The sequence below is a fragment of the Myripristis murdjan genome, chromosome 18 (genome assembly GCF_902150065.1).
Source record: "Myripristis murdjan chromosome 18, fMyrMur1.1, whole genome shotgun sequence".
NCBI classification, from domain to species: Eukaryota; Metazoa; Chordata; class Actinopteri; order Holocentriformes; family Holocentridae; genus Myripristis; species Myripristis murdjan.
In genome coordinates this window covers 25399075-25411861 of record NC_043997.1, presented here as the reverse complement: position 1 = coordinate 25411861, position 12787 = coordinate 25399075, and the positions used below count along the sequence as shown (strand labels likewise).

Below are 12787 nucleotides of genomic sequence, written 5' to 3'. Positions count from 1 at the left end.
ACATATAATCTCAATCCTCTTTTTGCTCTCTGTCTTTTTTCCAGTGAGAAAATGTAGTATTTCCTTTTGGCTCTTCATTATTGGCATTCAGAGATTAGGTGTGCTTCATTCATGTATTCTCAAATATACCTGCAGCAGCATATCTAAAAAATATTGCAATACATTACAAAATATAAGTAAATCTGTCTAGTATATCTTGGCAAGTGATATCAAAATGTATGGAGATAAGTTTATATGAAAATCTACTCTTCTCTCACATACAGTAGCTTGGGGGTAGATACATTCATATTCTCATTTCACATACGCTGCTCTGCTATGTAAGTTAATATATGTAAATGCATGTAAAACAAAAGTGGTAATTTTGTAGCACAGGCATACATTTCCTTCATATATGATGATTACAAGATTTTAATAAGATTTAAAGTGTTTTTTGTGTACACGAGGTGGGCAACTGTGTTCATAACATGGTGTGTTGTAACCTAGGTGGGCAAAAGGCGGCGTGGTGCTGCAGGGTGCCAGGGAGAGTGTGTTCACTACCAAGGCCGACCACTCCTTCTTCACGGAGCCTGTCTCCTGTCTGGTCTTCAATGCCGTGGGAAAGACCAACGTCAGCATCCTGGTGGACGTTCACTGTGAGTCACCGAATACCCGTCAGCCTCACCGCAACTCTCTGACCATCTCTTTCTCCTGTAGTCTGTTCCGTTAATACTCAAACACACTGGGTAGAAGAGCACTGTTTTTCATTTGTCTGTCTTTCTTTCTGTCTTACTTTATCCAGTTGGTCCGATCCTGTTGGTGGAACCCCAGCCAAAAACAGTAGACATCGACTCTGACGTCAGCCTCAACTGTAAATGGGCTGGGAACCCTCCACTCACACTCACCTGGTTCAAAAAGGGCTCAAACATGGTGAGAGTCCTTTGTCTTAGCCAGTTTACTCTTCTGTCCTCACATTCTCATTACTTATTACTTCACATTACTTACATATGCGTTTAGAAAAACACTAATACCAATTTGCTGCCTGTTTGTCTGTCAGTCGGTTAATGGTATAGCCCCCTCAGATTAGTTGAGATGAGTCTTTAGGTAAAGTGGACTGTTGCAGTAGCAGGAGAACAGGTGGTTGAGGTGACATACCCTCCGGCGGCCATATTGGATGTTCTCAGCTCTTGGGCAACAGTGACTACCTGTTCATGTTTCTGTCTCAACAGAATTCAGAAGACAGGCTTAATTTTTTGACTGCGATCTGGCCATTTCTGACACATCTGACTGATCTTGTGTTTAGCAAGAGTCAACTTGCTAACCCTGCTTAATTTCCTTAGTAGAAGCTAGACTTAGTTCTGGTGGGAGCATATCTATGTTCCTAGGGTCCTATCTGCCCCAGTTCAATATTCTGTTAGCACGTCAATCCTCAACCCAAACCGCCCAAATAATATAGTATAGATCTGGGGAATGGGATGTTGGGAACATAGGACCCTGGGAACATAGGGCCATAGGAACATAGGACCATAGGAACATAGGACCCTGGGAACATAGGGCCATAGGAACATAGGACCATAGGAACATAGGACCATAGGAACATAGTACCTTGGGAACATAGGACCATAGGAACATAGGGCCATAGGAACATAGGACCATAGGAACATAGGACCATAGGAACATAGTACCTTGGGAACATAGGACCTTGGAAACATAGGAACCTGGGAACACAGTACTGTGGGAACATAGTACTTTGGGAACATAGGACCTTGGGAACATAGGACCCTGGGAATGAAGGACCCTGGGAATGTAGGACCCTGGGAACATGGGACCCTGGGAATGTAGGACTGTGGGAACATAGGACCTTGGGAACCTGGGACCTTGGGAACATAGTAACAATGTGGAGCACATATGTAGAACTGGGGAACACATGTATATATAGTGTTCTTAAGCTTTTAAATCTATTGCAATAAAGAAACATTCTGAGAATAATACACTGGATCTTGGCTAAAAGATTTACAGGATAAAACTGGATATGTTAGTGTGCATTGCTTGTTGTTTATGTGTGTCAAGGTTGAAGAACAAATAATACAGATGTATGTCCAGACATGCAAATATGTAATAGAATTTGCACTCTTGTCTCCATCCTTGCCACAAGCTATAGTACATACTGTACGTGCTACAGCGTGTTCTTTCCTGGATTTATCTGGCTTTCCTCCTTATATTTGCTGCCTTTTACTCTCCCCCAGGTTCTCAGCAACAACAACCAGTTGTACTTGAAGTCGGTGAGCCAGGCAGATGCGGGCCAGTACGTATGTAAAGCCATCGTCCCACGGATCGGAGTAGGAGAGACTGAGGTCACGCTCACTGTCAATGGTCAGAAAGCATCCACACAGTTTAATACATCACTGCCCTTCCATCAAAATCTTATACTTCCAAAAAGCTCTTACTGTATGTGAAAGGCAATTTATCTCTGACAAACATGTAAACTTTAAATTCAAAGAAAGGAAGCAACAAGATTTGGATAAGAGAGCAGTGATATCCCTCTTGTCTCCTGTCTTTCATATTTTATTAGTAGAATCTCTTTTTTTTCCTCTCTCAGTTACACCCACATTTCCCCTCATTGTTGCTGCAGGTCCTCCCATCATCTCCAGTGATCCAGTCCAGTACGCAGTGAGGGGAGAGAGAGGAGAGGTGAAATGCTACATAGCTAGTACACCTCCTCCGGATAAGATTGTAAGTGAAAATACTTCCACCATGAAATGCCATGTAAAATAGCAGTTTTATGAACTTAATTTGGAATGAAAATCGGCAGTCTTTTGCTTATACGTCAACCCAGTAGTAATTACTCAGAGGGAAAAAAAAAAAATAGGAAAGTGTTGTACAGCCTTTTAGTCCTAAAACGGTTTGTATCTCCCTGTTACTGGATCTTGCTCTTCCTAAATGGCTCCGCTCCTGCACGGCAAATGCTTTTAGGCACTGTCCCCTTTCTCTCTGAACGGTGACTCACCCCAAAACTCGCCTAGAATTTTCCTCCGACCCATCACATAAACAAACCAACACTAACATTAAGCCGGTCCACTTTTAGCTCCTGCGTCAGAAATCAGCCCGGGTGCTTTCTTCAGTCAGCTGTATCACAGAGGCACAGTAGTAGTTCCTCCACTCCCCAGCCTCAGTGACTTTGATCCATCCTGACTCACAGTGAGCTCTCCTAATGCAGGCGGCAAAAGAAGGGACAGAAAAAGATTTATAAAATATGAAGGATGGGAAGAGGAACAGTTGTCCCAGTAAACGCCACAGCCAGAAGATTCTTCTTCTGTGGAATAAATGGGCAGATTATGGGAACATGTGGCCTTATGCATATTTAATCCGCCTTGGTACAGTACTTCAATGCTGAATAATACAGCCGCTTTTAGTGGTTTTAAAGTTGGAGAATGTGCAAGATTCTCACTAACTCAGTCACCCTCGATCCCTGCCTTGGCCAGGAGTAGAGAGGTGGACAAACTGTTGCTGCTTTGAGGAAGTCATGCAAGATGTGTGTTTACATGTGAGAGTGTTCCTGATGTAAATTTATCTGCTCTATTTTGGTTTTGCCTTGCATTTTTTACTCTAGTTGAGCCGATACTCGCCTGTTATTAAAAATCCATATCAGCCTGTTCTGCTGTCCAGTGCCTCTGTAGCTTCTTTGCACATTTTTTTGATTTATTTAATTGTTCAGTTATGTTGTATTGTAAATCATTTTTTCACATAAAGGCTTGCCTTAAAAAGGATTTCATTCATCTGGATCATTTTAGTGAAGAGTTTAGTGTCCCAAAATTCAGTTTCACAGACTTTTCCACCCTAGTATCATCAGTACAAAACCATTTTTGGTTAAAAAATGAATAAACCCATGTCAGTATTGCAGTAGTGTTTAAGTGTGTGTGTGCATACATACACAAGTGTGTGTATGCAGCTTTGGAACTGTAGTGATGTGGGTGAGTCAGTGAGTTACTATGTATTTGTGCAGGCATTTACCAAAGTCACATCGTAGCCATATTTAAACTGTACTGCTTTTACCGGCAGAAGATCTGCCATATTGCAATTGTTACCAACTGCATCTGAAATTTTAATCCATATCTGCATTTGTCTTTCTTTTGTAAGTCTGGAAGGTAAAAAATCTGAAGCAAATGACCTTTTTCTCAGCAAACTCAGAGGACATCTGATAATAGCAATCCAGTTTGAACTGGCATTTCCATCCTAAATATATGTGGAGTTTCTTGTTTCTGGCAGATAAGCAGAGGTGTAAGACAGAGATGTGCAGACTACAAGGAATAGAATTACAGCATGTAAACATTATATTACATGACCTGCCCCAGTGAAACTCATCTAATTTAAATAGAGCTTAACTAACTGCAATATAATCTGATATGAGCTCTTACTGTGTGTGTGTGTGTGTGTGTGTGTGTGTGTGTGTGTGTGTGTGTGTGCAGGTGTGGGCGTGGAAGGAGAACGTGTGGGAGAAGGAGAAGGGGACACTGTTGGAGCGCTACACGGTGGAGCAGAGCAAGCCGTCGGCCGAGGGCGGCGGCGTCCTCTCCACCCTCACCATCAACAACGTCATGGAGTCCGACTTCCTGTCCACCTACAACTGCACGGCGTGGAACTCCTTCGGCCCGGGAACCATGATCATCACACTAGAGGAGACTGGTGTGTGCTTCTTTTCTGCAGCTAACCATTACTTTCATTACTCAATAATCATTTGATTATTTTTGATAAATCACTAAATCGTTTTGCCTGTAAAGTCTAAGTGTAATGATAAATGCTAATGGGAGGTTAGCAGAGCCCAAAGTGATGTCATCGGATTGCTTTCATAGTCTGACCAGCAGTCAAAAAAACTCAAATTATTAATTTCATCATGATATGAAAGGAGAAAAGTAAACAAACTCAGCATCTTTGTGATCTTGGTGATAAATGGAATTGGAATTGATCTTCATTTTAACAAACTGATTTTTGATTCATTTAATCCCTGAATCAATTAGTCTTCACTATATTGTGTTGACTGCTGTAGGGAGTTGCTCATGTTAAATAAAATGTAACTGCTTTAGGGTCAATTCTTAATGTAAACATTAATATTTTTTAATAATGCACAAGGTTAGAGGTTTCCTTGTACAGTTTACAGCATTAGCTCTCTTAGAATCTCTTTATTATCCAAGCAAAATTTGGTATTGTAACTGAAATATTAAATCAAATCAAATCGAATCAGTTATTGAATCGATTGTTTAGTTGATTGGGGAATTGATTCGGGAAATGACTGGTGATACCCAGCCCTACTCTTGAGAACACCAGTGCCCAGCTGTACTGAGTGTTTACACACATCCACTTTTCTTTTTTTGCTCCATCTTCTAAATACCTTATTGCACAACGTCATAAATCTCAGACATAATCCATAATGCAGCACAAAAACAGCAACAACAATAAGGAGACATCAGCAAAATAGTAAAGGAGGAATGTGCCAACTTTATTTATCAAATGCATAATGAGCCTATATGAGATGATGTGCAAGGCAGTGCAGCTTGATGTACATGGTGTCTAAGAAACATTTGCATTCATAAATTATGAACAATAGTTTTAATAAAATATGAAAAATTACTGTTTTAGTTGAAACAGTCATTTTAATCAGTTTTCCTTCCTTACACATTCATCAATTTAAAAGCAGTTTCATCAGATATAGGTAATTTTTTTGTTCTTTTACCTTGACCCCATGCAGTATAGGAGGTTTTCATTATCTTGTCAAAAATCATGATCTTATTCCTCATAAGGACTGATATTGTCTGTTATCAGTTTAGGGTTGGTGATCTCCAGTTACCAAATTCCTGTATTCCTACATTGCTGAGGCTGCACCCCTCTTTTTGTCACTCCTTTTCAAAGCAGGTCCACGCTGAGCGTTTTTGCTCCTCAAAGATTTACTATAGGCAAACAGCACTTGCCTCACTTTTTTTTTTTAAACAGTACTAAGTAGACAATTGTGTACTTAAAGTGGAGATCCTTGTTTTTTTTGTCTTCATTCGTGTTGCTAAGCACTCAGTGCTGTGGGGTTTTTGCACTGCACCTCCATTTGATTTTCTGTTGCAAATTTTCTGGTGAAAGTTTGAGTCTCTGGCTATTGCGGCTCATGCTTTCTACCCAGCTCTTCTATTTATACCAACCAAACTGAAAATGTAAAAGACATCACTTCCTGTGCATCAGAGTATTTTTCCCAGGGAAGATCTAACAGACACCCAGCGTTAAGAACAGCAACTTTCGTGAACTGGCTTGAGCTCAAATCACTGTTGTGTTCTATTAATTAGAGATAGCGTAGCAAAGCAGACACTCATTTATGTGGTAATGTCACTTTAACTTATCCATTTCCTTTTCCTGTTTTCTCCTTCTTACCTCATCTTCCTCCTCCTCCCTCCTCCTCTCTCTCTGTCTCCTCTCCATCTCAGAGGAGGTCCCAGTGGGAATAATAGCTGGTGGGACAGTGGGCTGCACCATCCTCTTGTTCCTCTGCCTGCTTGTCCTCGTACTTATCTTCTACCGGCAGCGCAAAGGCAGTGAGTCACAACCATGCGTCCCCTCTGTTTTATAACATAATAACACCCCTGTTGCAGGTATAGCAGCTGTTTCTGTGCAGTTGTGATGTTCCCCTTTCTGTTGTAACTTATTTTAATTTTTTTTTTTTAATTATTGTGTTCATATATTGCCCCAATTATGGCTACTATATTGTTTGTGCTCTTCATACACACGCTACAAAGAAATATCCATCAAAACAAGTCATTTATTTCCTTAAGAGAATTCCCATTTGCTGAAGAGGAAGGCAGATCATGCAGCTATATCAAGAGACAACAATCAAAATGATCACTGGAAGAACCAGATTCATGTAGCATGGAGTCTTGAAATAATTTTTTTCCTGAAAGCAGTGGAAGAAAGTCTGATCTTTTTTGCGTTATAACTCAACATTTTTGGAATCAGATGTAATTTTGTTGATACTAAGAAACTGATCTGCCTTAATCAGTCATGTTTCCTGGAACAAGCAAAGTTGCACTGCAAAAAACCAGAAATATCTCACCACTCTGGCTGATTTATCTCACTTGTTTAAACAAAAAATACACTTTATGACTCCATGTTAAACCAAATGACTTGGTAAGAGGGACATTTTTTGCAGCACAACACAGAAAATCTCCTGTCAGTGTTTTGTTACTGAGAAATCCCACACCCATAGTGCGCTCTAATGCACCATATGGATGTGGGTACCCTCTGAACTTGCTCCTCGTGCTCATAAAAACACACACGAGCAGAGACGCGGGTATCCAGCTGCATTCAACCTTGCTATGTTTTGCTTCCAGGTCGGCGCGGGGTCACGCTGGGTAAGCCTGACATCAAGGTGGAGACGATAAACAAGGAGACCCACAGCTTGGAGGAGGACTCCGGCAGCGTGTCCACGGCATCGCGCATGGTCAAGGCCATGTACTCGGTGAGCGGCAGCGGGACGTGTGTGCTTGCGCTGGAAAGTGTTTATACAGCCTGTAGCTGTAAAAAGAAATACCTTGGATTAACTCAGTAACCTCTCCCTACGCCGCGCTGTACCTTTGAATCAAAACAAACTCAGTAACTCTGTTGTTTCCCTCTGAATTCACACCTTTTTAACACTCTCTTAATTCCATGTTCTCTTCTCCTTTCATCTTCTTTTCCTTTGCCTCCTTCCCACTTTTGTTTTGTCGTGGTATCTCCTCTCCTCTGTTTTTTTTTTTTTTTTTTGTTTTTTTTTTAATTTTTTGTTTTGTTTTGTTTTGTTCTGTTGTTTGACGGTTTAGTTTCTCCCCTCTGTGTCCTTCTCTCCCTCCAATCAGCCCTTTAAAGACGACATAGAGCTCAAGTCAGACCTCCGCAGTGACACCCTGGACACCCGCCAGGAGTATGACCTGAAGGTGAGTTTGTACAGTCACAAAAAAAAAACAAAAAAAAAACCTCACTGGAGGCTTGTTTGCTTTCATCTCAATCATTCAGGATGCCTTCAAAAATTGAAATCTTAAATCTTTCATACAGTGAGGTACAGTATTTCTTTTTCCAGTGGAATAGCTGTCTCCCAGGATGACATGGACCAGATCCACAAGGCAAAAATTATAAACCAGTGAATAGCATAATGAAAGTTTTACCCTTATACTGTACCGGAGCCTGAACATATGATCCAAGTGGAGTATTGATTGAGGATTTTGGCATGTGAGAGATTTGAGAGATTTGAAGAGACAGAGCTGCAGGAAACAGGCTCTAGTTTGAGTGAGACAGCTGAAAACATGGCAACAGCGTCAAACCGTCCACTACATCTTGAACTGACTCCCATTCCACCTCAACTGGTTCTCAAACTGGTGCCACGAGTGAAATATGAAATCACGACTGCAAAAATTAGTTCAGCTACCTTCAGCCACAAAACATGCTACTTAGAAAGCTGGCTCACTTGTCATGGAGAACCTTAAAGAGGAATTTGGTGTGGCAATAACTCACACTCATTCAGTTGTCATGAATCATTAATACTTTTTGACAGCATTGTGTTCAGCCGAGGTGATGAATGCATTTTTAGGAAGCGGTTAACACGTGGAGCTGCCAGAATCTTCCGCTGAAACTTCCCCGCGTGAATATTTTGCAAGGGCAAACACACCAAGCCTCTAGCTGGAGTGCTGCCTTGGATCACTCCGAAGAAACACAGACATGTATCCACCCCAGGAGGTGGTTAGATCACCCTGACAACAGGCTGAGCCAGACTTTTTTTTTTTTTTTTTTTCTTGGTGCCTCAAGCGCCAAAGCAGAGTGAAACAAAGTTGGGTGGGGGAGAAGTCTGGGCATGTGTGAGACAATGAGATGGACAGGATCATCCCAGAAATAGCACCGTCACACTATCAGAGCAGGCAGCAGGGTGGCGGCGGGGAGCAGGGGAGGCCGTCCTGTACCTGGATGATCCGAGGGCATCCAACCTGCTGAGCCCCACATTCACTAAAGGCTTGATGACACTATATCAAATCAAAATAACCAAATCAGAATGGCGTGTTATTTCATAATTGTGTGCAAAAAAATGATTATTCAGTCCAAAAATGAACTCTCTTTGCGGCTGTCATGATCATGTAGATTATATGTAAATCTCATTATTTTGCCCACATCATATTTATTTATAGGCAAAGTCATGCAAATCAAGTCTGCTCCCAAATTGGCGAACGCGTCACAACACCAACTCACCCAAATTATTGTAGCACATGTAGCTGTAGGGCTCCAGGGTGCCAGCCTGGGTGGATTATTCTTAAAGCAGAAGCACGTAATTTGCACTTAAATTTGGTGGGGATGGGGGCTATTTTCTTGCGCAGTGCTTTTTTTTTTTTTTTTTTTTTTTTTTTTTTTTTAGGGTTTGTTTGCGTCACAGCTGGATTTGAATACATGTCTGAAAAAAGAGCACTAAGTCTTAGCTCTTAGCTCTTAGCTGAAGCAACTACCTAATGTTGTGCTGTCTTGGGGCCTGGATTCATATCAGCTCCAGGGCTACTGGTCTTTAGTTGACCCTGACCTCTGACTTCCTGTCTCCCTGAACGAGTGAAAGAGAAAAGGAAGTTTTCACATTATTCAGTAGACACACTTTTACTAACACCTGTTCTCGTTGTCCATGTCTCTCCCTCTTTCTCTCTCTCTCTCTCTGTCTCTCGCTAAGGACCCCACCAATGGCTACTACAACGTGCGAGCCTCAACCCATGATGAGGGCCGCCCTGCCTCCCGCTCCACCATGCACTACTCTGACTACCGCTCCCCAGGAGGAACACCAGGAGGAGCCGCGTCCATCAGCAGCAGCGCCGGAGGCTCCGGGGCCACAGCGAGCGGAGGCGCCCCCGGCCCCCCGGGCCCCCTCACCTCCCCTGGCCGCCCGCAGGCCTGCTACGACCCGCGGCCCCCTTCCAGACTGTCCCACATCAGCTACGCCCAGTTCAACACCTTCACCCGGGGCGGCCAGAGCCAGCAGCCCCCGGCTAACCCCGCCCCCACAGCCAGCGACTTCCCAGGCGACTGCAGCCTCCTGGACTCCACCCCCCAGCTGGCCTACGACAACTACGGATACCCCTCCCACTACCCCACTTACCGCATGGGCTTCGCCCCGCCCAGCCTGGCCCCGCTGGAGGCTGGCCCGTCCTATGAGATGTACGGGGTGGGATCCGGAGTGGCGGGCCCTGGGGTCGCGGTGGGACCTGGGGGACCCGCTCCCTCGGGCTCAGAGACTGGACTGGGGAAGTATGGCAGCTCTACTCGCTTCTCCTACACCTCGCAACACTCCGACTACTCCCACAGCCGGCACACGCAGAGGATGCAGACTCACGTGTGAGGAGGGATGCGGAATCGCCTCACACTCTTAGCAGAGCGTGGGGGGGGGCGTCTTATAAATAGCATCACACTTGTAAACACATGCAGCCACAGATTTACACGCACTTGTTTCCACACATGCACACATACGACATACACTAAACACACAGCTACAAAATACACACAACACATCACACCACACTCATACGCACACACACACAAAGACACACACATGCACACGGAGTCAGAAGAACATGCCCATGAGACAGGGAGGGTATGAGAATGACAGAGGCAGAGGGAAAGACGAGTGGAAAGAGTCTTAGCGAGACAGGGAAGGGAAATTCCTCACAATTTTGAATTCCCTCACTCCCAATGTGTTCATATATCTGAGCTCTGAAAGAGCCAACAGCGCAAGTCACAATCAAGACTGGGAAAGAGAGCAAGAACTAGCGAGAACATAAGAGATCATAGATCTTTTAATCACATAGCCTTTGCTATGAACTTCGATTGTTAATGATGAGCGGGAGCATCTTAAGTCAAAACTTACTGTCACACATGGTACACGCCGATCGGAAGAAACCTCAACCAGTGGAAGGTCATTTCTGGCCAGCATTTTTTTTTTTTTTTTTTTTCTTCATGTTTAATTTTTCACTGGTTGTTTAATTCAATGATCATAGAGCACATATATATCCCAGAACGCCCTTCTCTACAGCGGCACATGCTTTCATGCCTGTCAGACGTCGGGAGAGGTGTGTGTGTGTGTGTGTGTGTGTTTTGGGGGAGGGAGGGAGGGGTGTCATCGTTTTGCACTGCATCTACAGTATTCATGCTTAGACATCCCTTATCTATATCTGTGTAATGTCTCTTTTTATTTGCACACCTGACTAGAGCTTTGTATTCTATTTTTTAACATTACAGAATTATTTTTGTCATATTTCTGTAAAATGTGTAATATGTGTGTGTATGGACCAAATGTTTAAACATGAGTGTGTGTTTAAAAGAAGAAAAAAAAAGAAAAAGAAAAAAACAAAAGGCCTTTGCCTGGGTGATATTCACTGAGACAAAGTGAAGCATGAAGAGCCTGAATTCCTCCTACAAATTGCCGGCAGGATTTAGGAAGGATTTCAGATTGTAAAAGTGTAACCAGTATATATGAAAGAGACCTTGTGCCAAGTGTTCATAATGTTCATCACCATTTATATGCAGTAGAAACCATGGAGCTCCTTCTATCGGCGAGCGTTGCTTTACAAACCAGGCTCTCGGGTCCTTGAGTCCCTCTGGACTTCTGAAGCGTCCAGAAGCCTGGGCCCTTCTCTCTGAGCTCTTAACTCGACGCCTGGTGCAGACAGAGAGAGAAACACAGATGTTGGGTTTAGAACTGAGTGGCCTTAAAGGGGAACATGTCGTACATTTCCATTTTAATCATTCCTCATCGTCAGTCTGCCAAACGGCCGGAGGAGAATGTGTATGGAGAGGTTCAATGAAGGCTTGTCCACAATATTGACATATAGTGGTGTATGATTGGGCGCGTGGGTGTGCGAGTGTGAGAGAGAGAGAGATCAAGAGGGAGTGTGTGGGCGTCGGCGCGCACATCGATTTGTACAGCGTGTTTGTATAGATGTGTGAATGACGGTGTGTGTATGGGAAGCTATACACACGCGACGCCCTCCTTGCGTGTGCGCGCGACTATTGTATGCATGTCCATGTGTATACAGTATGTGTGTGTGTGCATGTCTGTGTGTGTCCACGTGTGCGAGTGCGTGTCTCAGTATATGTCCATATCATTTCTCTCACAATCCTGTTACAATACTTTTATACCTCTGGTAGGACTGTATCCTGTATTATTGTGTCTTTGAATTTAGAAAAATCCAATGATTATCTTATTGTACTGTTCTTCGTAGCAGAGAAAAACTGTTCAAAAGATGTACAACAAACGTTATCAAACTCTCATTTTTTAATTTCATTATCTTCAATATTTTTTAAAAATGGTATGTAATTATTTTTCCACAGTATTACATAAATAAAAGCACTGTTTTTTATAAAAAGAGAACTTTGTAGTCTTTTCGGGGGATGCTTTGGACGGGAGCAGCTTACTGTGTTGCAAGCACACGCAAGCTCAACTGAGAGTGAATGGAGGCTAGATTTGAAAGCAACATTGCATTTTGTCAAGTTGGATATTAACCTGTGCTTTATATGAGTCCACATGGTGGCAATATTTCCTCATTAGCTGCTCTGTGCTCACCTGGGCTGTTAATCGACAAACAGCTCCCATAATAACACATAAATGAACTTGTACAAAGCTTATTTGTGCCAATATATATATGGAAAAAAAATCCCAGTGCCCATTTTTTGAAGAAAAGTCTCTTCTTGTTATTTTTCTATTTGAACTGTAAAGTTGATCCAGTGTGGTAGGCTGGCGTCTGAAGGACAGTTCCACATAGTACAGTAATCTTGCACCTATAAG

At 42.9% G+C, this 12787-nt stretch overlaps 1 protein-coding gene across 2 annotated transcripts in view; it reads left to right on the top strand.

Moving 5' to 3' along the window:
• kirrel1a (kirre like nephrin family adhesion molecule 1a) overlaps nt 1-12316 on the top strand; it is a 32406-nt gene extending 20090 nt beyond the window's left edge. The window contains exons 7-15 of one of the 2 annotated variants that reach the window (XM_030075580.1): nt 484-632; nt 779-906; nt 2223-2349; nt 2609-2709; nt 4443-4659; nt 6438-6545; nt 7338-7465; nt 7842-7919; nt 9683-12316. In XM_030075580.1, coding sequence (XP_029931440.1) covers nt 484-632; nt 779-906; nt 2223-2349; nt 2609-2709; nt 4443-4659; nt 6438-6545; nt 7338-7465; nt 7842-7919; nt 9683-10345 — 1699 coding nt within the window. In that variant the 3' untranslated portion in view covers nt 10346-12316. Of the gene's footprint in view, nt 1-483; nt 633-778; nt 907-2222; nt 2350-2608; nt 2710-4442; nt 4660-6437; nt 6546-7337; nt 7466-7805; nt 7920-9682 lie in introns of both variants that reach the window. The other variant, XM_030075579.1, reaches the window with a different exon arrangement.
• Nucleotides 12317-12787: the final 471 nt, after the last annotated feature.